This window comes from Ambystoma mexicanum, chromosome 13 (assembly GCF_040938575.1).
Source record: "Ambystoma mexicanum isolate Mex_15411 chromosome 13, UKY_AmexF1_1, whole genome shotgun sequence".
Classification (NCBI taxonomy): Eukaryota; Metazoa; Chordata; class Amphibia; order Caudata; family Ambystomatidae; genus Ambystoma; species Ambystoma mexicanum.
The window spans coordinates 210,509,888-210,537,506 of record NC_090938.1 but is presented as its reverse complement, the minus strand read 5'-3'; the positions used below and the strand labels follow the sequence as shown (position 1 = coordinate 210,537,506).

The following is a 27,619-nucleotide window of genomic DNA, read 5'->3' as shown; positions in this document are numbered from 1 at the left end:
TGGCCTGAGCAATAGCATGCTCAGAACCCTCACAATGCATTGGTCTATGATAAGGAACCACATTTTTCAAAACATCATACTCAACCAATCTATACCCATATCTTGGTGCAAATCAGTGATTGTGCCAATTTATAAAAAAGGAGATCGCACAAATCCCAAAAACTACAGTCCAATAGCCTTGCTGGATGCCCCAGGTAAGTGGGTAGTCTTACGATGCTTTAATGCCTGGTCCGATTTACAACAGAAGCGCGATCCCCATCAAACCGGCTTTATAGCTGGCATGGGCACTTCTATCAATCTATTAACGCTCAATACAATCAAAACACAGTCATGCCTTAATAAACAACCAGTCTACTTTGCGTTTGTAGATTTTAACGCAGCGTTTGATTCAGTGTCCAGACAGCTTCTTTTGGCCAAACTTTCCAAGGCAGAATGCCCAGCTACACTACTAGATATCATATTCGCTCTACACTCGAATACTTCAATACAAATTCGGTTAAAATCAGACGGCCTCTTATCCTCATCAATTCCTACAGTGAGGGGGCTCAAACAGGGGTGCTTTCTTGCTTCCGCAATATAAAAAAATGTCATCCATGACATCAAATATATATTTGAAGATATCATCAGTGATGCACACCAGTCACAGCATTACTCTATGCTGACGACTTAGTCCTCATATCCAAAACACCTTCGGGACTTCAGACTTTGTTAAATGCATTAGCTCAATACATTGATCTAAACCAGTTAACCATCAACTTAGACAAAACAAAATTTCTTATATGTACATCGAATCAATTGTCTCGTAACAAAATGGTTTGGTCAATGAAGGGTGTCGCAATAGAGGTGGTAAGCCAATATACTTACTTGGGGATGATAATTGATGTAGACCCCAAGAATGATTGCCATCAAAAGAAATTGAGCCAGAAACTGATGGCGGACATTTCTCAATCACATATCAGCCTCAAGAGATATGGCACATTTTCTATTCTACCGGCCTGGACATATTTCACTCAAAAATGCACCCCTGTATTGATGTATGGAATGTAAACCATGCAGATATTACCATCTGTATTTTTTGACAAACCAGAGACAAAATACTGGTGACAAGTTTTGCAACTTCCACAGTGCATTCCAGCTCTGTGGATATGCTTTGAGCTGGGACTGATCTCTCGGAGTGCTAGATATCATTGGCAACTATGCGTTTTATTTAGAAAGTGCCTCATGTCAAATAAATGTAATACTTTATTAAAAACACTATCTCAGTATATGTTTTCTACTAAACACTTTTCTTAGGGAGTGGACTAGACAGATTTGCAGATTTCTCGTAAATGCGGACATCACTATTGATTTACTCGCCTCTAATCCTGAAAAAGCTACGTTAAAAATATATATAGCAGACTGGATTGAGACCAGAAAACTCTGCTTACAGTATAAACATTTTGATGGAAAAAGATTTTGACTTATAAAGCAATACCTGGTGAAAAGCCCACCTTTAGCTGTCAGATCTGGGATTATGCGCCTTCGATTTAATCTGTGGCCAACTCGTGATCTATTAGCTGAACAGAAAATTCTAAATGTTGGTCAAAATATGTCATTTCTGCTGTAAACCATCTGTAAAAGAAACATTACATCATCTAGTTATCTGTTGCCCAAATTTGATAGCGATCATCTCTGATCGCTATCAATATTTGAGAGAACTGAATCCAGAACTAAGATGGCGAGCGGACATAGCTGCACATTTTACTGGTATAAATATAGCTACAGTGAACTTTTTGACTGCACTTCACCTGTCTAGCCCTAGTGATCTGTAATGGGAAGATACATTTTGTAAAGGTCGTGTGATGTGTACCAGTTTCATATAACAATCATACAAAAAATAAAGCTGAGGTGAATAAATAACTATGCCAACTCACCTCTATAAGACACCCTTACTACATCGTGGCCCCTTTTAAGTTTTGTAAGCCTCCAATCATCAAAGGTGGATAGGGCCTAAAAATAAAATGTAACTGAATGACATTATAATTAATCTCTTGAACCAATCATATTGGATCAAGCACCTTCTTGTCTTTTTTTAAAAATATATCTCCATTACCTAACCTCGCCACATATCAATTCACATTATGGACTTGTGTACACATCACACCATCTAATTAATTGAAAAATTGTATTGGAAATAGGTGTGGATATATTGCAGCGGATGGATTTAAAGTTCTAAAATTGCAGAGAACCTATAATTGCTTCTGAAGAGCAAATTCATACTGATACATCTCCTTATTTACATATATGGGCAATGTCTTGTTTCGCAGCATATATGAAATGAGAATAATGTTGATACATGATTAATCAAAGCGATTTTATTTATACAAATGTCATTGATATCTTATTCTGGTTTTCCAGTTTTTATACCTCTTGAAATTGATGTACATGATTTTGGTTTGAATCGCATGTCATGACCATAATGTAATGATATTAATTTGACACAAAAAATAAATGCTTTAAGATATAGTGAAAAAACAAAAAGTATTGATGTAATTTTGTATTTTAACATGTATTGCAATGTTGAATATTTCAGCTAAATCAATAAAAAAAGGTATACTTAAATATATTTATATGGATGGCTGACTATAGATCTCTCTAAGCACTTTCATAGTTAATGTCCTAAATACAGTTGTATGGAGAGAGGGAGCGTGCGCGCACGTGCATCTATAAGATATTTAAGTGCAACCCTAGCTGAGGAGCACTGGAGCACTTGGCAGCTACATACGTTATACACAAGTAATATCAGTGGCAGTGGTTGGCCACATGGTAAACAAGAGCAGGGAGCACCAAGCAGGTTCCCTGTCGTACATGTTGCTATGCTTTTCTTTCACTATGCTTTTATATTGTGCCTATCATCACTGTACTGGTTTTACGCGCTAGTACCTTGTTCAAGAAAGTGGCATATTGTGCCTTGGAGGAATAACTTGAACATCAAGGTCTTCAATTATGTGTCAAGTAATAATGTAACATGTACAGGTCTGCAGTCATTGCCTTAACTTGAACACCTCCTGGTGATAGAAAATATGTCAGAAGAAGTCTGTCCTTTACCCTTTAAAGTTTCACTGAGTATCAGTAGGTCCCTGTAGGGGACTGTAGGGTTTCTAAGGAATGGGTTGATTCAGTGTTTTCTTGTCTTTGAGCATCGGCTTTCTTGCAATGCAGACATATTGTTTAGTTTATCATCTGATGTCCATTCTGTTAGTCACTCCACATTTTAACTGTAAAACAAAGACATAAGGTGTGCTGTGAATGTACAGGTTAAGCCAATTTATATGCAGACACAAACGAGGTCTGAGGCTTTAACTACCGCTTTGTTCTTTATTTTTAGCGTGAAAATCTATTGAAATTTCAAAAGGAAGAAGAGGAGAGACTCTTAAAGGCAATTCCATTATTTTGTTTTCCAGATGGCAATGTCTGGGCACCTCTCACTGAGTACACCAGGTAATCCTTGTCTTTACCCAATTCTGAATTCGTGCACTACTTTCTTTTGTAATCTCTGCTTTCTGTGTATCCACCTGTAGTAGCACACCAACACAGGTTCTGAAAAGTGGACCGTAAAGTGTTGCTTTGAGTTTCTCAATTTTCCTTTGTGAAAGAAGGCGTTATAGGTCACTGTTTCATCTTGTCTTTGAAATGACCCAGGGATATAATTTCCAAAGACTTAAAAGTTTGGTAGGACACGTATTGTCTTCAGTTTACTAACAACTTTCTATATGAAGTTTAAAAAAAAGTTTCAATTCAGTTTCCAAGGAAGTCCATAAGAAGGTTCTTGTGTAAATGGCTTTTCTACAATGTGTGGACCAACGCTTATTATTTTTCTGTTAACTTTCCATTCCCCAACCTTTAATAAGCTTTTATTGACATTCAGAACCCTGCTGCTGGCATTGGGTCGCCAGCAATTATGTACAGTATTGCCGTGCTTAATTAAAGATAGTTGCGAAAATGAAACTTTGAATTTATAAATGTTGTACTGTTCTCAGCCGACACGTGTTTCGACCTGTGGACTTCCTCAAGGCTGATACACAACCTATTTTCATTGAACAATATTGAATATCCAATGTGAAAATCAATTACATTAAAAGTATGTTAAAATACACATGCATGAAAAATTATGAATACATATCGGCGTCAAGGATTGGGGAAGAGGTTGGGAATACAAACACAAACAAGGGATAAACAGTTTGTTAGTAACTGACATTTCACAAGTAGTAACTCATTAGATTGCTTAATGCGAGTGAATCATAGTGCCTGCCTAGTATGATACCCTAGGCAATATATGATAATCATAAGTTAATTATTATTATAGATGTGGTGAAGCCCCCAAAGTCCCACAAATATCGATACAACAAATGGTGGTTTGCCAAGTAGTTGGACTGCACCCATGCATAGTGCCTCTCTAGTAATACTGGCTGCGAAGTCAGTAATTATAATATAACATTTTGATCAATTATGATCAAAGTGATCGTTTTGTTAATATATTTGGTGGAATATTTAGAATTGACTCGCCATCTGTCATGAGTATTCTATCCTGTAAATCGAAATAAACAGTTTATAACTGTCTGTCCAGAACACCCATGTAGTGTTGGTGCTATGGCTAGATAATGTTAAATCGATGAGTAACACTTACTTTGTTGTACTGTGGAACTCATTAGGATGTAACCCAATAGTTGCTATAGTTGAAAAGTAAGAAACTTGTTATATTCCTACAAAGGTAACAAACATCTAATTGTGGCCTAAATCATTACAGTTAAACAAATTTCTTAGAAACAATAACACAGCTGACTTACCTCAATGGTTTTATTGGTTTGGGTATATACCGTATCGATTTAGTCGTTGCCTGCTTGGCTTCCGATATATAATCCTGCAATAAGCAGGTGATGCGATAGTTACTACATATTCGATGCAATTATGTACATCTCCTATGTTAAGATAATACTAATGGTAAAGCCAGTATCGCTATTGAGTATGTGGTTGAAGTAACAGATCCCACATACTAATGTCCATTACACAACAACTAAGTGTGAGGTGTAAATCCAAATTCCCGTACCTGTAATAGAAAAGGATGTCCTTTTTTGGCATCATTCCTGGGGTCCCGCGTGCAAAATGTGGGGTGGGTGCCATATTAGCTCAGTTTTAGTACTCTGGCCATGCGTCTGGCGTTGATGTTTTAATATGTGTACATTATCAATTGTGAGCATTCAGTGTTTACTGGTGCGTTCCGTTCATAGTGGAAATATATCCCAAAAGTATGTTACGGTCGAGACAGTGTTGCTGTCCAATAAGATTGGCTGGCTTACTGTTGCCTATATATGCTGAGATGATTTGATATCTCAATAGTATTGGCGGACATTTAACCATGGTTAATATGCTGGATTGAAGGCCTTTGTCTTCCTACTAGAAAACCTGAAGTTGTTATGGTGGTTACAAGGGTACAGCCCAAAACAATATGAGCCGATAGGGTGAATTAAGTAGTCACTCTAACACTGTTTATGGTATAGGGTGAATTAAGTAGACACTCTAATTACTGTATATGGTAAGGATGCTCAAATAGCAGTATTACTACCATAGAACATCTGTGCCCAACCAATAACTTCAATATATAGCAATTCAGAGACATCATCTCTCCAGTTTAACACATATCGTTACCATAATTTTAACATACATCATTATGCATCCATATAGTTTTGTGCAAAGTAATATGGAGGTACCAATTGGTATGACACAATTCAATGCATACCTTTCTTGGGGATATTGTTTACTAAAACCATATAAAGTAAAGTAACACATAGTGCAGAAAGCAATAACATTCCTGTAATCCAATTTTAAGACTTTTATCAAAACTTTATTGCAAATCATGAAAATGGCATTCTCAATTCGAAATTCAACATTACTGTCAAGAACAAAGTTTATGACAAAACCAATTTATGATAACATTTGATACAAATACTAGAGGGGAACATTCTCAATTGAAAATTCCATGTTATTCTCAAGGACAATTCATAATGGCCTGTTAATGTTCATCGGTAATGCATATTGTAGGCACAAGAGCTTCCTCATTATAGAAATACATGCATTTTGTTTGCCGCGCAGCTTACATATGCATTTAGATTCCATTTGTCTCAAAAGTAGCTTGAGATCTTCCCCATGTTTCCTGCATTTTGCTTTGATGAGTCCTATACATTGCATATCACTTCTGTTATGCATCTGGTGGCATTCTTGCCAGTGGTGTGCTAATGGTAACCTGGCCTCCTGGTTGGTCAGGCTTGCTAAATGCTCTGTGATGTGAATTCTTAACTGTCTTATACTGCTGCCAATATATGTATTCTTCAATACACACATTTAGCATATACGACATGTAGTTTTGCATTTCATGGTAAACAATGTGCCGTCCTTGTAAGTAAAATTCTCGCAATCTCTATGTGCATGCTTGCACATACTTCACGTCCCACATTTGTGAAACCCAGTGAGTGTTCTCAACCACTGGTTGGAGTTGCGGTACTGCGATCAAGAAAAGAGGGACATAATGTATTCCTGACGGTTGGCGCTCTTGTGAATACAAGCTTAGGCTGATGGTCTATATACCTTCTCAAGCACAAGAGTTTCCAATTTTTCCACACTATTTTATAAAGGATATGTGCATCCTTAGAATACTTGAACATACTTTTATGTAATTGATTTTCATATTAGATACACAATCTATTTTCATTGAACAATATTGAATATCAGCCTTAAGAAAGACCACAGGTGGAAACACGTGTCGGCTGAGAACAGTACAACAAGTAAAAATATGGATATAATTTCTAATATTCTTGGTATGCTAATTGAGTATTGTGATCCCACTTGCACATTAGCATAATCTTAGTGGCAGGCGCGACCTTACTAGTGACAACAGCATTATGTATTCTACACATGAGGTTATGGGTAGTACCTCGTGTCACTAGCGTCTTACTCAATCTCTGTTATTTTTTTGAACTTATAGTCTTTGGGTATTAGAAAGTAGACAAAAAGATTTGAGTTTCATTTCCTTTGTAAACCTGCAAGGGAGCACCATCTAAAATGAGGAAGGGGTACACTGGCCCAGATCTGCTCAAGGTTTGTGATGGGGTGAGGGGGGGGGCTATTTAGTGGCCGAGCTGAGCAAAGGGTACCAGCTATCAGAACTCTCTCTCTGGAACTAGGTATAATTAGGAGCTTGCCGTTTAAATATAAAGGAGCGTGCCATGCTAAAAAGGTAGAAGTTTTGAATGCCCAATGCAAGGCACTCGACGAAGCAACGTTCAGTAACAATAAGAGGTCTTTTTGTGGAATAGTGGCCAGAGCCTCCGCTGAACCACAGTGCTTACAGAATGAGGCCAATGCTACGAGTTGCAACAGCGATTCCCTCTAGTCTTATACTTGGCTACTTGAGGCCATGGTTTTATGCTGTGTCAGAAGACGTGGTAGGAAATGGAAGCATCGGGGTGGGGAAGAAGATTGTTGGCATTGATTAATGCTACATTGCTAAAAGCGAGCCCCCTGAGTGATGCGGAAGAAACAGGAGGCTCCCAAAAGAAAGGGATGCCCCCAGTTCTGTGGACCATGTTCTGACAAATTAGTCAAAGCCAAGCCTACAATATGGTATCCTATCCTTTATTTTGTCTTCAAAAGCACAGTATAAAAAAATCAGTACTGCCGTTGTGGAAACTGGAAAAGATTCCCATTTAAAAAAAGGTTTTATATCAAAACTGGACCGTTATGAACCGATAACACTCCCATGCTTTGATATTTTTTGGTAAGATCATTGATGGCAGTCTGCAGAAACGGGCAAATTCCATTTCACCATTCCAGCTGCAGAAGGGCACTGTTGATCAGTGCTTAACGCTTTCCCCATAGATTCCAAAGTGTAGGGCGATCAGGGGGAAAGCTTGCAATTAGCTTTTCTGAATGTGTACAGCGTTTCACCTGGTAGATCTAAAAAATATGTGGTGGATATTGCAGAATATGGACACCCCAAACAGTTGTCTTAGTTGCATCATTGCCCTCCAGTCGGAAAACCAGGGTTGGGTTAGGTTTTATCCCATTGGATGGCGTACAGTTACCTTCTTAGTGAACAGAGTTAGGAAAGTTTGCTTAATCGCTCACCTTCATTATATACACAGATGGCCTTGAAAATGCCCCACCGTTTGTGTCACTCCATATCAAGAGTAGAAAAACTGCACTCCTACTTTTTGCAGATAATGGAGAAAAGATTGATAAGACTGAAAGAAAGCATTGGAGACCCTATTACAGGCTTCAGTCATGATCACCACTTGCAAATTAGCTCCAAGAAATCAAAGATGATCTCCTCGGAGAGAATCTCAGGCCAAAGCTAAAATTCAAGGTAAGAAATCAAGACTTAGAAGTGGTAAAGTACTGACTATGAGTATGATGTTCAGCAAATGGGCTCTATCTGATCATTAGAATACCATAGAAAGTATAATAGAGTGTGGGAGCGATTGTGACCTTTCACTCTAGAATGGGCTTTGTGCCAGTGAAGTGTGCACTTAAAGGACCAACCTAAGATGATTTTTTAGTCCTTATCAGGGTTGACGTATGGTGGCCACAACCGAGAGGCAGTCTAGATCTTATTGAAAATGCATTTTGCAAGAGATTCATCTCTGCCCACGTTCCATGGGCCCCGCAGGCTGCTTCTCCCGCCCAGCCATCTTCTCCCCACCCTTATTTTTGTTTTAAAATATCCCAAACCCCCTTCGACCTACTTACTTGATGGTTGCAGCGTCAACGCCCGCCGCAGCTTCTCTTCCATCTACCTTTGCGACCACAGCGAAAATGAAGGAGGGGCTACATAAGGAGCAACGCCTTCCATCTGGGTGGCGACCATCTTGGAACAGTCTTTTTTTTTCTGTGAATGAACGGGACGCTGCGTGACGTCCCGTTCATCCATCGGAAAAACCCCACTATAAGAACCCTGGGTTGCCGGATTGGCAACCTGGAGTGCTAGTGGTGTTAGTAACCCGTTCCACATGCTTTACCAGGGGGTAGCGTCCAAGTGCCATCGTAAAACGCCCTTGCTTCGCTCGAGTTGCTGGGCCATTACCCCCAGTTTAGCCCATGAAACAGGTTACGAACGCCATATTGGAGCGCAATATGGCTCTCAACTGGATGAAACGGTGGAGACGGGACACTTTCTTTGTGTGTATACATAATCTTGAGTTTTTTGCACCCCCTTTGGTACAAAATAAGTGGGTATAGATAATATGCAGCGATTATTCATGGGGTTTTGAAAACCCAATTGGTTTGCAGCACTGGATCCTATTCTGTCAAATGGTAGACTCTGCTCTGCTAAAAACACTGCTCATTGGTAAAAACTAGTCAAGATGGAATGAGGTGCAGAATGGATAGTCTACAGAGAGTTTTAATGTGCTCTGCCCTCCATCCTAAACACTTGAAGTAAGTTGGTTGAAACCTATTTTGGAACGAAAGAACTGCAGAACGACAAATTCGGTCATACAAGTATTACTCGGTTTGAACAGAGTGATGTAATCAGATTTCACACCCCCACAGGCATGTAAAATAAAACAAGTGAATTGCTTTAAACTGTACTATGGTAGCAAAATGTACCCATTTCATAAACATTAAGGCAAAAGTAATGGCCATTCCCAAAGAAATGTTGTATTTGGAATGTGATCATGTGCATAGAAGATTGTGTATGTGTGTTGAAAATAATATATTTCTTTCCTTCAACATACTTTGTTCTTTATACGTCACACACATATGTACATCTTTCCACTGTTAATAGACCAAAATACATAGCATTTTACTTGTGCCTTGAAAATGTAGTACACCTACAGTTTCAAGAGTACTCCTAGAGCTTTATAATATGCCCCATAACAGTGAAATGGTAAAAGCAGTGATGCCGTATTTGCATATTTGAAATAGCAGAAATGTTCTTGATCACTGCATATAATCTTGCTGCATGTTGTAAAAGTATACTCGGTACCTCACAAAGGCAAATGAGTTGTGAGTTTATTCTTGGCTGCTGTTTCTAAGGTGTGTATCCAATCAAGTTCTTCCATTTTCTTTTTTACTCTTGTCGGATTCTTAATCAGTTCTTCTTCAGAGCTTTGAATCTCCTTCAGTTTTTCTTTAATATCTTGTGTCCACTGATTGATCATTTTACGTCACCCTGTAATTTCTTCTTTTATCAGGTTATATATAGATGGACGGTTCTGTAACATATTTTTCCTGTAGAGCATCATGCTGTTGCACCCGATCGTTCCTTGTAATGAAAACAGACTTAATTTATGCTTGATCGAGACCATAGTTGTTTATTTGGGTGGGCCAAGGACCGTTCTCCAAAAGTATCCTTCAAATTTCAGCCATATTTGTTTCGTTATGTATGGCATGCCTTCAGCTCCATATGTTAGAGATGGTACAACCTTGACTCTATAAAAATGGATTGCTGGAGTCAGTGAAAATCGGCCAAATTTGTTATCAATAGCTTTTGTTTGTGATGTTAGTTTCCTTGTTTTTTCTAATAACACACGTTGCATTGCCATTTCCGACTTTGAGCTGTCGAGGATAACTCCTAAATACTTAAATTCTTTCACTTTTTCTATTTACCATCCTTTCAAATTCCATTTGAACTTTGCGGCTCTCTTGTGGGATCTTTCTAGTGACATGACTTTGATCTTTACCTTGTTGATCTCAAAATTGTTGGCACAGATATGCTCTAAGTTGTCCAGTTGTTTCTGTAGACCAATTGCTGTGTGGTCAAGTAAAATCACGTCTTCTGCATACAAAAAGCGAGTTGTTTTTGCTTGTCCTAGTGTCGGTGAGAATGATCTTACACTTTCTTCCGTGTTTTTTAAGTCTCCCAGGTATGCCAGAAAAAGTGCTGGAGTGAGAGGGCACCCTTGCTTTACCCCTCTCGATGTAGGTATTTCCGCTGATAGCCGGCCCTGATGGCTCAAGCGTGCTGTCATTCTGGTGTTTGTCTGAAGGGCTTTTATAGGGTCTAGAATTTCAGCAGCACATTTCCAAGATGACACTTTGGAATAAAGTTTTCCCCTGTAGACCTAGTCGAAAACTTGAGCTAGGTCGACGAACACTATAAAGACCCTAGGGCTCCCTTCCATGATCTTGCTCTTGAGGATGCTCAGCAGCATGATATTTGCTGTAGTTCCGATTGTTTTTCGTAAAGCCTGCCTGAAAGGGTTTGCGCAAGGAGCATGACTTGCCCATGCTTGAAATCGGTTAGTAAAAGGGAGCAAAATACCTTCCCGATTACTTCTAACAATGCAATCGGGCAGTAGTTTCTCGGATCGTTTTTGCTGCCATTTTTGAAGATCTGGACCACTGTTGCAGATGTTCAAGATGATGGAATTGACTTGGATTCTGCACGTCTCTTGAATGCCATACTAATAAAAGTAGCCCATTCCTCTGGATGTTTCTTGAGGTCGATGTTCGTTATCCCGTCCGGGCCGGGAGTGCTTGATGTCTTCAGCTTGCAAATTATCTCTATAATACTTTCTTTGTCGTCTATCGCTGCCCAAGCGTTACATGTCACACCTTGGTTTGCTTGGCTGTTGGTTGTTGGAAAGTGAAATGAATTCTTAAAATGTTTTACCCAGGTGGCTTCTCCACTGCTGTTCAAAAGTGCGTCGTCAATTGAGGTTGATGTAGATCTTATGAGGGACCAATCTTCTTGTGGATTGTGTCCACTTACCATCCTCAACATCTCCTCCGAATCTTGCTGATATATTACCAGTCAGTGACCTTTAACACAAGACCTGTAATTTTCTGTTCCTTCTATCGCCATGTCTCTGACAGTATTTTGCCTTACTGCCATTCTTTTGATTCTCCGGAGGGCATGTCTTTTTTCCACCAGAGTTTTTTCAAACTTATGATTTTTAGAGTTTAGTGGCTGTTTCTGCTTATTCTCGTTTGTCTTGTAGACCATAAACAGAGGCTGGTAGTCAATTTGGTCAAGTTTAGAGGTACCTGCAGGGTCATAATTATCATAATTATCACTGGTGTACATAGCCATGTTCCTAATTGTTCAGTTTGATGTTCCCAGCTCACGAGAATCACCAGCAGAAGTTTGCTACTAGAGTTTTTTGCAGATGTAGACCGCTGCCGGAGCGGATGGCGGATGTTAGTCTTGAAGAGGCACGTCCCTTATCTCCTGTTTTTGCGGGAGAGAAGGCGAGATCATATCCATCCAAAATGGGTTTTTTCGACCAACCATGTTTGTGGGCTTCAAGTTTTTGTCTTCAATGTGCTTTGCCTATTGGTCTTGGTGCTGAGGGAGTGCGCATTGCTACTTTATTAGATGTGAAGTAAGCGCTTTCAGGATCCAGGCCCAAAGCTGTTGCATAGGGGCTACTTTGTCCTTTTCATGAACATTTACAGCACTTATTTTTCATTTTTGGTATTGGACCACTTGGAATTATGCCGATCTCAAGAGGATCGTCGAAAGTTAAGGTGTCTACCTGCTTCACTCTAGTTGATGGCCTTTCCAGTGTACATAGATTTTTTGTTTTTCATGTCTTCTCCTGCTTTATCGTTAAAAGCTCTATGGTCATTTGTTTTACTTTTTGCGGTGACTTGAGGGTTGGTTCTGTGCTTGGATCTCCCTTCTTTTTGCGTCTCCTCTGTTTCTGTCGTGTGGGTTGTATTTGTGTGGTGGCTGTTTATAAACTTTTTACGATCTTTAGATTGCTGTGGAGAGACCAAAGAGGTCACTGTGTCATTGGTGTCTGTTAAATCATATCCCAGCCATAGATGATGTTCCACTGCACCCCTTAAAATTGTTTTCACAGTTGGGGAAACTATGTGTAGGTAAGTTATAGCTTTGTGACCGTCGTGACTTGGTTCAACTATTTTTAGATGCTCTGTTCTTATTGATCACAGCTTGGGAATGTAGTGTAATAAATTTAACAGTTCTCCTGTTTAATATGAGGTCTTCCCGATTGTCCATTAGTTGCTCCAATTTAAAGATCCACTTAGTTTTGTCCCTTCTTTCTAGGCTGGTTTTAGCCCTGTCGTTTCTACGACTTTTCTGTGTTAGACCTATAACTGATGCGTGTGCCTCGTGGTTCTGGGAGAACAAACCATTTTCCTAGAGTTGGAGTCAATACCCGCTGCGAGACCGTCTCACTCTTGCTTGTTCCTTTTAATAAAGTGCTACTTGTAAGCAAGTCTCTCGTCCTGGTGCTCTGGTTCCTTGTGGTGGTTTGGTCATCTTGAGTTATTTTTTTCTTGATTTGTGCGAGGTGACCTTTTGCAAACCCCAGTATGAATCTCAGGCCAATTTTTTACATCAGTCTTCTCTAAGGTGTAAAATTTCACTGCAGCCTCCGGTTCCAGGAAACCAGGTCTGGCAGTTTTTCCCTTTCTTGGGGGTGAAATGCGGGAGTGTCTTGCGCTTGATTTTTCTGTCGTGATTTCAGTGGGTAAATTGTCCTGTTCCTCGCGTAGGTGCTGTATTATGTTCATCAGAGCCACATCAGCTAGAAAGTCGTTTACTGTTTTTGGAGAGTCGGATAGGTGCGTTCTTTTGGCAGGATGATTTTGTAGAGTGCTTTCTACCACTTTATTGCTCATATCTGCAGTAGATTGTGAAGTTTTCTCGGAGCAGGGACTGGGCGCCAGATTTTTACTCTTCTGTTTCTGTCATGTGCCGTCCATGGAAGCTATGGCACTCATGGAGGCTCTGTTGCAGTTCCATCACGTCCTCTGGCCGCACAACGAGCGGTCTAGTTGTACTTTTCCATCATGGCGACCGCCCCTTTTTATCACTGCAGTGAACGGCGGTTCGGTGCGTTGCACCTTTGCTCTTTTTTGTTGAGCAGTCTAACGATAGTGTTTTTGCCTTTCTTTCTTGAGCTAACGCTCCTCTCAGATTGCCATTCTCGGTGGCTTTCTTCCCTTGTTTTGTTCAGGTGTTTCTTCACCCGAGACACTCTCGCCTACGCACAACACTTCTGTGTTACGCTGTTCCTTTGAACTCATCTGTTTCTTTGTTTTCCTTTCACCGTCCTGCGGCTCTGTCATCTTTTCTTTCTGTTTACTTTCGGTTTCAGTGTTTCTACCGTCTTACAGATTCTTATATTTAATATTACTTACATTGCTTTTGTTTGCTTCCTCTCGCTTTCACTCTAAATCTATTATTTTCTCTTCTCGTTTCCCTTTGTTTTCTTCGACTTGCTTTCTCTTTTGAGTCGCTTCAACACGGCACTCCCGCTGTGTCTTTTACCCTATCCCACGCTGCCTACCTTTCGTTTGAACAGCTCCAAACTTGTTCTGAGCATTCTAAGTGGATTTATCCTTTGTACTTCAGAAGGAGCATTTCGAGGGGATTGGGTCCTCTGACGTATTCCATATCTATGACAGGTAATGTCCACAGCTGTGCTGCTTCGGAAAATCTTTGGGGTCTGCGTCCTGCGTCGATGACGTCGATGCGCCGTCCCCGAGGACCTCCTCCGACGGCCGACGTCACCTGATGTGATAAGTAGGACGCACAACGCCCATAGCCTCAGTTCCGTTTTTTCCGCGAACGTGTTCGCTTCGTAAATCTCGGTACGCCTCGACTCGTTGGAGTTGCTGTTTTCTTTCTCGGTTCGTTGAACCTGTTCGGTTTGTTTGTGGCGATGTCTTTTTCATCTTCGACCCCGCGTCCGGGCTTCAAGAACTGCAGGGACTATGGGTCCAAGATGTCGGTCACAGACTCGCACGACGCCTGCCTCTGGTGCCTTGGGGAGGCCCACGATACGGACGACTATGTCGACTGCCTGTCTCTCACTGCGAAGGCCTTGCGAGAACGCAAGAAGAAACTGTCAGTAGGTCGGGTGTCTAAGCCCCGGAAGTCGAGGTCTGCGGGGCTTTTGACCGATGACTCAAGGGGTGACTCTCTGCGTCGTCGTCGGAAGTCCGGTGGGTCTCCTTCCAGGAGTCGGTCTCGCCACTCCTCCGCCTCTTCTAGACATTCCAGGAAGCGCCGGCATAGGTCGCCTTCCCCGTCCTCTTCCGAGGACTCCGCCCATCGGCGGGTCGCTTATCCCTCCAAGCAAGTGACTCCGGAGGAATGGGCTTCCTTCGGGAAGCAGATGCTAGCGATTCTGGAATCGCAGGGCACCGGTCCGTCTGCGCCTCCAAGTGGGGTCGGTCGGCACCGGTCGAGAGACACCGCCCGTACGCCTTTGGGCTCGGGTGGTCGGCACGGCTCGCGGGAGAGGTCCCGCTCGGACAAGGGTAGCCGTTCTCGCCATGCCCGTTCCAGGTCCCGGTCCTCGACGCGCTCGAGACCGCGTGATCCTGTGCCATCTTCGAAGAAGACGTCGACGCCTGTGGTGCAGAGGTCGTCGACGATTACTCTCGAGGTTCCGTCTTCGAGGTGGTCGTCGACGCCGTCGGCACCCAGGCTGTCGAGAGACACGCTCGGAGCTCCGGCTTCGAGGACTGTGTCGATGCCGCCGATGCTGGAAGCGTTGCAGCTGACGTCGACGCCGATTCGTTCGACGTCGACACCTTTTCTGTAGACGCCGGCGCCAAGTCGCTCGGCGCCCTCGACGCCTTTTCTGTCGACGCCGACTCGCTCGGCGCCCTCGACGCCTTTCGGGGCGGTGGTGTCGGAGGGGCCCCGTGGCACGGGGTTTGCCCCTAAAAAGGCTATGGCTAAGGTCCGGCACTGCTTTGGTCCGCAGAGGTCTTCCTCTCCAAGCCTGGAGTACATTTCGGAGGGTGATGAAGGCTCTGATGGCGGTCCGGTTCCGGTTCCGGATGAACTTCTCTCGGGCCATAGTCAGTTTGATGGCCTGAGGCAGTCACTGCATGATGCCAGTGGATTGGACACCTCTCCGGAGGTGGAGTTTTGTCGGCCGGAGCCTGGCACTCATGTTGATTCATCATATCGGCGCCTTATGTCTCGGGTTACCTAGTACTTGGGTTGGTCGGCTCCCCCAGGGGAGTTCGTTCACGATGATCTCACGGACATCCTTGATCTCGGTCCACCCACTGACCCGGTTTTTCCTTTTCATATGGCTTTGCAGAGAAGGGTGGCGGTGGCTTGGACTGCTCCGGAGAGTCTCCCGGCAGTGGGCAAGTCTTTGTCGCGAAAATACCGTCCAGCCAGTAGCGACCCCTGCTACTTGTCTAGGCACCCCACCCCGGAGAGTTTGGTGGTGCAGGCGGCTACGGCCCCGGCAAAGCAGGCGTCGTATCCTACCATCCCTCCGGATAGGGACGACAAACGTTTTGACGGCTGGGCGAAGAAAGTGTTTTCTTCTGGGGGCATGGCGCTTCAGGCGGCCAACTCCATATGTGCCTTGTCTCGTTTCACGCACACTCTGTGGAACTGTGTTGCATTAGCGGCTGATCATATTCCCGAAGGGGACGAACGGGATGGTTTCCTTGCTATGGTTCAGGATGGCAAGGATGTCATGTGTGAGGCCGTTCAGTCGGGTTTGGACTTGGCGGATTGTGTCAGCCGGTCCATGGCGGCGAGCACCGTAATGCGCAGGTTTGCGAGGTTGAGGAAGTCTGGGTTCGCTCCTGATGTGCAGTCCCGGCTCCTCAACATGCCCTTTGACGGTGAACACCTTTTTGGCAGCAAGGCTGACGAGAGCCTTCCTTGAGAGGTTGCAGACCTCCAAAGCTGCAGCGAAGTCGTTGGGTGCTGCAGTTCGACAACCTCCGCCTTTTCGTCCTAGGGGACAGCAATGGAGGGGAGGTTCCTTTCGCTATTACTCGTCCTTCAGTAAAGCGAGAGGAGCTAGCAGTCAGAGGCCATCGTAAGAGTGCCAGAGGTGGAAACAAAGGTACTCGAGGTGCCAAAGCTGCTCGGGCAGTTGCCTCTTTGCCCTCAGGCAACGCCGCAGCCGCTACCACTCAGTCATGAGGCCAGGTCCCATGGTTCGCCGGTTGGGGGAAGGCTGGTGCAACATCTTGTAGAGTGGCAAGCCATTACTTCAGATGTGTGGGTTCTGGAGATCATAACCCACGGCTACTGTCTTCCTTTTCGGCAGAGGCCTCGCGACAATCCACCAGGGAACCTCTCTTTGAAGAGTCCGGATCCGCTCCTTGCGCAGGAAATTCAAGCCCTGCTGGAGAAAGGCGCCATAGAACTGGTGCCTGTAGCGGAGAGGAACAAGGGATGGTATTTCCCTTATTTTTTGATTTCAAAGAAAGACGGGGGATTGAGACCATTATGGACTTGCGCGGTTTGAACAAACTCCTCAGGAAGGACAAGTTCAAGATGGTGACTCTTTCTCAAGTCCTCCAGGCCCTTCAACTTCAGGACTGGTTGGTGTCTCGACCTCAAGGATGCTTACTTCCATGTGCCGATCCATCCCAAGCACAAGAAGTACCTGAGGTTCGCGGTTGGCGACTCGCACTTTCAGTTTCAGGTCCTGCCGTTCGGAAGCTCATGGTGGTGGTGGCAGCGCATCTCAGGAAAGGGGGGGATTCACATCTACCCCTACCTGGACGATTGCTTGATTAGGGGGAGCTCTCCCGAGCAAGTCCTGGATCATCTGTCCGTCACCTGCCACTCCCTTCACAGGCTGGGCTTCTCCCTCAATTTAAAGAAGTCCCATTTGACACCAACGCAGCGGCTCCAGTACATCGGAGCTCTGCTCGACACGTCCCTGGGGCAGTGTTTTCCTCCTCAGATGAGGGCTCTTCACATTCAGCAGATGGTGCACAAGTTCCAGTTTGCCCAGACTCTCCCAGCGTCCGAGTTCTTGAGACTGCTCGGCCTCATGGCGTCCTGCAATCTTCTGGTGACAGAGGCTCGTCTGCGGATGAGATCTTTGCAGTGGGCGCTCAAGCTCCAGTGGACCCTGTTCAGGTGCCGCTCTCGGTAGCCCGGGACCTTCTGTGGTGGGCCGTCGAGGGCAATCTGAAGGGTGCCCCATTTTGGCTGCCCTGGCCGGAGGTGACGATCGTGACGGACGCATCCCTCACGGGATGGGGAGCTCATGCCAACGAGCTGACAGTCAGCGGTCGTTGGTCTCCGACTGTGCGCGGGAAGAGTGTCCTCATTCCGACGGACAACACGGTGGCCATGCACTACCTCAACAAAAAGGGGGGGGGGGCAGTGTCACTTCCGCTGTGCAGGGAGGCGATGCAGCTCGAGTTCTGGGCCATCCAGCAGGAAGTTTTGATCTCGGCAGTTCATCTGGCCGGAGACGACAACGAGACGGCGGACGCTCTGAGCAGGCAGAGCACGATCTCTCACGAGTGGGAGCTGGCTCAGGAGATTCTCCTGGAGATCTTCGCCCTTTGGGGGACCCCTCAAGTGGATCTCTTCGCCTCCAGTGTCAACCGGAAGTGCGAAAGGTTTTGCTCGCCGGAATTTCCTCCAAAAGGAGCCTGGGGAGACGCGTTTGTGGTGGAGTGGTCATTCCCACTGCTGTACGCATTTCCTCCAGTCCCCGTCATCCCGCAAGTGTTGCGGTGGTTACGGAGGTTCGGTTCCCGGATGATTCTCATTGCTCCGGCGTGGACCCGGAGGACGTGGTACCCGGACCTTCTAGACTTGTCGATCTGCCCTCCACGTCGTCTTCCCTACCGAGACGATCTGCTCTCACGGGAGGGGGGTCAGGTTCTCCATCCAGAGGTCAGATCCCTCGATCTTCACGCTTGGCTTCTGAAAGGTTGAGGTATAAGGATTGGGACCTCCCTGAAGACGTGATGGAGGTGTTGCTCTTGGGCAGGCGGCCGGCAACTAAGTCCTGCGACTGGTGCAGAGTTCAGAATGTGGATCCGTTTGAATGTGACATTCCCATGGTTTTGTCTTTTTTGCTTTCTTTGGCCCACAGGGGCTTTCAAGTGGGGACCATTAAAGGTTACCTGGCGGCGCGGTCCATATTTAAGCTCTCGTCTGAAGAGTGTTCCTATTTTAAGATTCCTTTAATTTCGCAATTTTTGAAAGGGCTCACTAATGTGTTCCCTCCGTCACCTTTTTTGGTGCCAGGTTGGGATTTGAACCTTGTTCTTAAGTTTCTTATGGGTGCTCCGTTTGAGCCTTTACATTCTTGCCCTTTGAGGCTGTTAACTCTGAAAACTGTGTTTTTAGTTGCGGTTACTTCCGCTCGCAGAGTGAGTGAGTTACAGGCACTTTCAGTTAAGCCACCCTTCACTGCATTTCAGAAGGACAGGGTTGTCCTTGGAGTTCGTCTTCTTTTCTTCCTAAGGTGGTTTCAGAATTTCATTTGAGCCAGAAGGTTGTTCTTCCGGTGTTCTATCCTCCTCCACATCCTGGTAAGGAAGAGGAGAGGCTCCATAGGCTTGATCCTAGGAGAGCGTTGAGCTTTTATATCTTGCGCATGTTAGAGTGGACGATCAACTTTTCATTGGTTACGCTGGAAAGCGTTTGGGACAAGCTGTGACGAAACAGACTTTGTCTCGTTGGATTATTTTAGCTATCTCCGAGTGTTACCGCTTGGCGGGTAAGGACCCTTCGGCTGGCTTGCGGGCCCATTCTACCAGAGGACTGGCTGCGTCTACTGCCCTGCAGAGGGGAGTTCCTATTCGTCACATCTGTGATGCAGCCACCTGGGCTTCAGTACATACTTTTGTACGTCACTATTCCCTCGATTCCAACAGGGGGCAAGATCTGGCCTTTGGCAAGGCAGTTCTCTGTTCCGCAATTTGATTGGGCATGCTAAATTTGTATTCTAAATTCTTTCCCACCTCCTTGCTTGGTACTGCTTTGGGAGTCTGTCATAGATATGGAATACGTCGGAGGACCCAATCCCCTCGAAGAACAAGTTACTTTCTTACCTGGTAACGTTCTTTCGATGGGATGGTCCGACAACGTATTCCATATCGCTCCCTCCCTGCCTTCCCCGCTGCAGAATTTCTTTTGCGATTGCAGCTTGCGTTCCGCAAGGCCTTGTGTGTCTGACTGGCAAAAAACTGGTGGCACACGTTCTGGGAAAAAACTATAACTGAGGCTATGGGCGTCGTGCGTCCTACTTATCACATCAGGTGACGTCGGCCGTAGGAGGAGGTCCTCGGGGACGGCGCATCGACGTCATCGATGCAGGACGCAGACGCCAAAGATTTTTCGAAGCAGCACTGCTGTGGACATTACCTGTCATAGATATGGAATACGTCGTCGCACCATCCCATCGAAAGAAGTTACCAGGTAAGAAAGTAAGTTGTTCTTCTGCCATCAAACTTTGAATTCTCCTATTCAAGCACCAGGGGGAATCCAAATTCATAGTTTCCAAGGATTTCTACACGCCACTCTGGATCCATTCAATCCAAGAATTATCACTCCAATCCGGACTTTGATCTTCATGAGATCAAATCATATTAGGGTTTTTTCAGCCAGGAGGCTTTTTTCCCTAAACTGGGGGCTAGCTCCCGGAGAGCCCTGTGGTCGGTTGTTTGGTCATCCAGACAACGTGGCCTCCGACAGAGCTCGCCCTTACATGCCCGAAAAGAAACCCAAGAAAAAGTCTGCAGAAAAGAAGGAAACGAGAAGAAGAAGAAGGAAGACAGACCAGTCTAAAAGTCAGACAAGAAGACCCAGGTGAGGAGGAAGGGCGGGAAGAGTCATTGAGGTTTGACAGAGTGCAGTGCCCGGAAATCCAGATTGCATCGCTGAAGCAATACCAGGAGCTGGTAGGAGCCTTTCAGGGTTTGACTGCAGAAGTGCAGAACCTTTGTGCCAAAAATCTCTCCTTGCAAACAGGTCAATGTACAGGATGAGAACATTAGAGACCCCCCCGCCCCCTTATTACCGCTTCCTTTTGGCAAATATGACGGAAATGCTAAGGTTCTGAAGGAGTTTCTGGACTCATGTTTAATGTACTTCACTTTTCGTCCCAGGGCATTCAAGACAGACCGAGCCTGCATTGGGTTCTTGGTATCGAATCTGGCTGGGAATGAATTAGCTTGGGCTACGTTTCTAATCACTTATTCTGACCCAGTTACAAATGACTATACCATTTTCACTCAGCTGTTCAAGACTTGATTTGAACATCCTGAGGTACAGTACGCCTCCTATGAGGCTATGTTAGAGTTTAGACAAGGTACTCTGGATGTCCAGTCATATGTTTCAGCTTTTATGAAGTTGAGAACCAATTCGGGTTGGCCTGATTCAGCTCAACAAACTCTTTTCCGTCGTGGTCTCCATGAGGACGTTAAAGACGAGCTTACACAAAATTGCAAGACCGCAATCTTAACAGGAACTTGTTACTCTGGCCTTGCAGATCGAATTCAGGTTGGGTGAGAGAAGACAGGAAAGAAGGAACAGGACTCTCCCGCTTCCCCTGTTCAACCCTACATCCAGTGATAAGGGCAGTGTCCCAGCCAACAAAGAACCTATGCAGGTGGGTGCTGCTCGAGGTCCCTTGACTGCAGAGGAACGGAAGAGGAGGCGAGAACTCGGTCTTTGTATGTATTGTGGATCCCAGACGCATTTGTTAACTGTCCAGAGGTCCCTTCTCGACATCAGGGAAACGCCTCACCCGAACCTAAGCAGGGGAAGGTCCAGGGTAACAGTACAGAATCCCTGCATGCAGACTTTGCCCATTCCTGCTAAGGACGACGCTCGCCTCATGGTCTCAAGTAAAACTGCAGTATGAAACCACAAAGACCTGGGATGTTATGGCTATGTTGGACTGTGGTGCGGTTTGCAACTTCCTAGACATCAACTGGGCTAAAGAAAATGGTGTGCCTCTACGTACCAAGTCCCAGGCCGTGCCAGTAGAAGGTGTGGATGGTACTCCACTATCATCAGGACCTATCAGACACGAGACCACACCTCTTTCTGTGCAGTTATTCCAGCACAGTGAGGATATTTTCGACTTAATCAGAGCTGCTCATTTCTCAGTTATACTGGGGCTTTCGAGGGGATTGGTTCCTCCGACGTATTCCATATCTATGACAGGTAATCGCCACAGCTGTGCTGCTTCGGCAAATTTTCGGCATCTGCGTCCTGGTCGATGTCACCGGATGTTATAAGTAGGACGCACGACGCCCGTAGCCTCAGTTCCGTTTTTTCCGCGAACGTGTTCGCTTTGGAGATCTCGGCGCACCTAGGTTCTTCTGAGTTATATTCTTTCGGTTCTTTGAACCTGTTCGTTTGTGAAGATATCTTCTTCTACCCCGCGGCCGGGTTTCAAGAAGTGTCAGGACTGCGGTTCCAAGATGTCGCTGACGGATCTGCACAACGCCTGCCTCTGGTGCCTTCGTGAGGCCCACACCACGGATGATTGGGACGAGTGCCAGTCGTTGACATCGAAGGCCTTGCGGGAGAGTAAGCAGAAGCTTTCTGTAGATAGGGTGTCTAAGCCCCGAACGTCGAAATCCACTGGGCTTTCGACCGACGATTGGAGGGGCGACTCTCTGCATTGTCGGAGTAAGTCCAGGGGGGTCTCGGTCCCGGAGTGGGTTCCGCCATTCCTCTGCCTCTTCGAGGCACTCACGGAAGCCCCGTCACCGGTCGCCTTCCTCGTCCGAGGACTCCGCCTGTTAGCGGGTTGCTTGTCCCAACAAGCATTCCTCTCCTGCGGATGGGATTCATTTCGTAAGGAGATGATGGCGATTTTTCAGTCGCAGGGTTCCGTTCCGTCCGCGCTGTCGAAAGACGCCGGCAGGGAACATGCTAGAGTCACCGTTCGCACATCTTTGGGCTCGAGCGGTCGCCGCGATCACCAGGAACCTTCGAGGTCCCTGTTGGACAAGGTGGATCGCTCTAGCCATGCCCGCTCCAGGTCCCGGTCCACAACGCCTTCGAGACCGTCGGAGCCTGTGAGGTCTTCGAAGAAAACATCGGCGCCGAGACCGTCGAAGGACTCTCTCGAGGTTCCGCCTCCAAGGAAGCCATCAATGCCATTGGCGTCGAGGCTGTCGAAGGACACGCTCTGGGCTCCGCCCTCGAGGCCTGTGTCGGAGCCATCGGCGCCATGCTCGACACCGATTCTGTCGACGCCCTCGACTCCTTTCGAGGAGGATTTCTCGGAGGTGCCCCGCAGACCGGTGGAAACCCAGAGGAAGGCTCTGGCCAAGTCAAAAAACGTGGTTGTGCCTTTTTCTGTGCCCTCATCCAGGGATTTATTCCAGCCTCTTGATTATATTTCTGAGGTGGATGAAGGGTCTGAGGAAGGGTTGGTTCCTGATGAGGTTCCTGACGACCTCTTATCTGGTCATAGCCAGTTGGAAGACCTGCGTCAATCTCTGCACGACGCCAGTGGTCTGGACACCTCTCCGGAGGTGGAGTTCGGTAGGCCTGAGCCTGGCATGCATGCCGAGTCTTCGTACCAGCGGCTTATGTTGAGGGTGATGGAGTATTTGGGGTGGTCTGCTCCACCAGTGGATTTTCTGCAGGATGACCTGACAGATATCTTGGACCAAGGTCCACCAACTGACCCGGTTCTGCCATTCCATATGGCCTTGCAAAGAAGGGTGGCAGCGGCTTGGACTGCTCCAGAGAGTCTCCCGGCAGTGAGCAATTCTTTGCCGAAAAAATGACCCCAGCTACTTGACTACGCACCCCACTCCGGAGAGTTTGGTGGTGCAGACAGCTACGGCCCCTGCGAACAGGCGTCGTACCCTACCATCCCTCCTGATGGGGACGACAAGCGTTTTGATGGAGGGGCGAAGAAAATGTTTTCTTCAGGGGGTATGGCTTTACAACTCTGTGGTGCCTTGGCACGTTTCACTCACACTCTGTGGAATTGTGTGTCTTTGGCGGCTGAACATATTCCCGAAGGGGAGGAACGGGATGGTTTTCTTGCTCTTGTTCAGGATCGCAAGAATGCCATGTGTGAATCCGTTCGGGTCTGGACATGGCCGATTGTGTCAGCCGGTCCATGACGGCAAGCACCGTAATGCGCAGATTTGTGTAGTTGCGGAAGTCAGGGTTTGCTCCTGATGTACAAGCCCGGCTTCTCAACATGCCCTTTGATGGTGAACATCTTTTTGGCAGCAAGGCTGACGGGAGCCTTGAGAGGTTGCAGACCTCCAAACCTGCAGCAAAGTCGTTGAGCGCTGCAGTTCGCCAACCTCTGCCTTTTCGTCCTAGGGGACAGCAATGGAGGGGAGGTTCCTTTCGATGCTACTCTTCCTTTGGTAGATCGAGAGGAGCTGCAAGTCAAAGGGGCCACCGTAGGAGTACCAGAGGTGGAAAACAAGGTACTCGTGGTGCCAAGGCCGCTCGGGCAGTTGCCTCTTTACCCTCAGGCAATGCCGCTTCAGCTCAGTCATGAGGCCATGTCCCATGGTTCGCTGGTTGGGGGAAGGCTGCCGCAGCATCTTGTAGAATGGCGTGCCATTACTTCAGATGTGTGGGTTCTGGAGATCATAGCCCACGGCTACTGTCTTCCTTTCCGGCAGAGGCCTCATGACAATCCATCAGGGAATCTCTTTGAAGAGTCCGGATCTGCTCCTTGCGCAGGAAATCAAATCCCTGCTGGAGAAAGGCGCCATAGAACTGGTGCCTGTAGCGGAGAGGAACAAGGGATGGTATTCCCCTTATTTTTTGATTTTGAAAAAAGACTGGGGATTGAGACCCATCATGGACTTGCATGGTTTGAACAAGCTCCTCAGGAAGGACAAGTTCAAGATGTTTGCTTTCTCTCAAGTCCTCCAGGCCCTTCAAAGTCAGGACTGGTTGGTGTCTCTCGACCTCAAGGACGCTTACTTTCATGTGCCGATTCATCCCAAGCACAAGAAGTTCCTGATGTTCGCGGTTGGCGACTCGCACTTTCAGTTTCGGGTCCTGCCGTTCGGATTGACCTCCGCCCGAGGGTTTTCACCAAGCTCATGGTGGTGGTGGCAGCGCATCTCAGGCAAGGGGGGATTCACGTCTACCCCTAGCTGGATGATTGGTTGATCAGGGAGCGCTCTCCCAAGCAGGTCCTGGATCATCTGTCAGTCACCTGCCACTCCCTTTACAGGCTGGGCTTCTCCCTCAATTTAAAGAAGTCCCATTTGAGGCCAACACAGCGGCTCCAGTACATTGGAGCAGTGCTCGATACTTCCCTAGGGCAGTGTTTTCCTCCCCAGGTGAGGGCTCTTCACATTCAGCAGATGGTGCACAAGTTTCAGCATGCCTAGACGCTCCCAGCGTTCGAGTTCTTGAGGTTGCTCTGCCACATGGCATCCTGCATTCTTCTGGTGCCAGAGGCTCGCCTGCGGATGAGATCTTTGCAGTGGGCACTCAAGATGCAATGGTCGCAGTCCTCCGGCAGGATGTCGGACCCGGTTCAGGTGCCGCCCTAGGACCTTCTGTGGTGGGCCGTCGAAGGCAACTTGATGAAGGGGGCTCCGTTTTGGCTTCCCTGGCCGGAGGTGACGATCGTGACGGATGCATCCCTCACGGGATGGGGAGCTCATGCCAACGAGCTGACAGTCAGCGGTCATTGGTCTCCGTCGGAGTCCAGACTCCATATCAATCTGTTGGAGCTGAGGGCCGTCAGGCTAGCCCTGAAGGCTTTTCTGCCGACTGTGCGAGGAAAGAATGTCCTGATCCTGACGGACAACACAGTGGCCATGCACTACCTCAACATAAAGGGGGGGGCAGGGTCACTTCCTCTGTGCAGGGAGGCGATGCAGCTCGAGTTCTGGGCCATCCAGCAGGAAGTTTCGATCTCGGCAGTCCATCTGGCCGGAGACGAAAACGTGACGGCGGACGCTCTGAGCAGGCAGAGCACGATCTCTCACGAGTGGGAGTTGGCTCAGGAGATTCTCCTGGAGATCTTCGCCCTTTGGGTGACCCCTCAAGTGGATCTCTTCGCCTACAGTGTCAACCGGAAGTGCGAGAGGTTCTGCTCGCGGGAATTTCCTCCAAAAGGAGCCTTAGGAGACGTGCTTGTGGTGGAGTGGTCATTCCCACTGCTGTACGCGTTTCCTCCGGTCCCCGTCATCCCGCAAGTACTGCAGAGGTTACGGAAGTTCGGTTCCCGGATGATCCTCATTGCTACGGCGTGGGCTTGGAGGACGTGCTACCCGGACCTTCTCCACTTGTCCATCTGTCCTCCACGTCGTATTCCCTACCAAGACAATCTGCTCTCACGGGAGGGGGGTCAGGTTCTCCATCCAGAGGTCAGATCCCTCAACCTTCACGCTTGGCTTCTTGTAACGTTCACCTGATTCCCGCAGAGGCGCCGGTCTTGACTGGGTGAATGCTGTATCTTCAAAGGTGATGTGTAACACACGGTTGGCTCTTTGGGCTGGACCTCTGTGCACTTTATGTCTGACTCGAAGAGTAAGATGTCTGCAGATAGAAAATATGGGATTAATGAACTGTGTTTATTGGGTGCCTCTCTCCTCTTCCCTTTCTCTTCTCCTGTAGAACCCCAAAGGTTAACGCCCTCACCTTAGGTAAGTGAACGCCGAGCTCTCCATCTGCCTCGGGGCAGGGTGCCGTAACCAGTTTCTTCACTGGATAAGGGTGCAGGCCTCTTGACCTCAGAGGACTGCTGTCCGTCGTTAACTGCACGAACGGTAAGTTCTGGGCACTTCAAATGTCTTAAAAGTCTTTTGTAATGATATCTCTTGCTTTGCAGGGTTCCGGCGATGGCGGATGGCGGGCTGATGAGAGTTGAGGATCGAACCCGCGTGAGGAATAGAAGCGCCTGGAAGCACGTAAGTAAGCGCTTGTAGCCTGCTTCACGATGCGCACTAACTGTCCCTTTTATCTTGAAGGTACAAGTTCGGAGCTTTAGAGAAGCTGAAGGGTGCTGGAATACCCACTGGATTCGGCGTGGGAAGGAGTAATGGCACGTGAGTAATAAAGTTGCCCAATGTCTTTAAACGCACCTTCTTTTGTCTTTCAGATGCGGGATGCAGCGCCGAAGGCCTCCGGAGCGTGCGAAGAGCTGGTAAGCTTTTGTCTTTCAGATGCCGGAATGCAGTGCGAAGACCTCCGGAGCATGCGAAGAGTAGGTAAGCCTTTGTCTTTCAGATGCCGGAATGCAGCGCGAGGCGTTGGTGACAGCCGATGGACCAGGTAAGAGATGCGCTGCCACTGAAGACCGTAGTGCTAACCTGTTCTTTCTTTGTCTTTACAGGTGCTGCTGAAGACTGGATTCCAGGATGGTAAGCCTTTGTTCCCTTAGGCCCAGGATCAGAAGCAGAAGACACGATGAGCGTTCTGCTGCAGAGAATGCAGAATGACACAAAGCAAGATTCATCCATCGGGTGTGGTTTAAATAGCCTCCTGTAGTGCTTAGGTCTCTCCTTCTACAGCCACGCCTAGGTAAGAAAAGAGTTCCTGCTTTCCAGAAGAGTTCCAGTATTCTGAACCTAGGGAGTGGCTCCTGCCCCACCCAACAGGAAAAGTAGTCCCAAACAGAAGAGGATCAGGGGTTCAACTGGCAGGTAAGTAAGCAGCATGGTCTGCTGCAGGTAAGTCCACCCAAGCATTATGAGCCCGGCGCTTCCAGCGCTGGGACTGGGCATCTTTATGAGCCTGGTGCCACTGGCGCCAGGACAGGGTCCAAAAGGTCCCAATTGGGACTGGCTGGCACTCGGAACCGGGGTTATGGGTCTGCTTCCAAGGGAGTCGGGCAAGTCCTGATCTTTTGGAAGCAGAGATCATGACACTTCTGAAAGGTTGAGGTATAAGGATTGGGACCTC

At 46.8% G+C, this 27,619-nt stretch overlaps 1 protein-coding gene across 2 annotated transcripts in view; it reads left to right on the top strand.

Annotated features, from left to right (window-relative positions):
* The window catches only part of DENND2D (DENN domain containing 2D), a 964,922-nt gene that overhangs the window by 344,474 nt on the left and 592,829 nt on the right, over positions 1-27,619 (top strand). For both annotated transcript variants that reach the window (XM_069633670.1, XM_069633672.1), the window contains exon 3: positions 3,368-3,480. In XM_069633670.1, the coding sequence (XP_069489771.1) occupies positions 3,368-3,480 (113 nt within the window). The remainder of the gene's footprint in view (positions 1-3,367; positions 3,481-27,619) is intronic.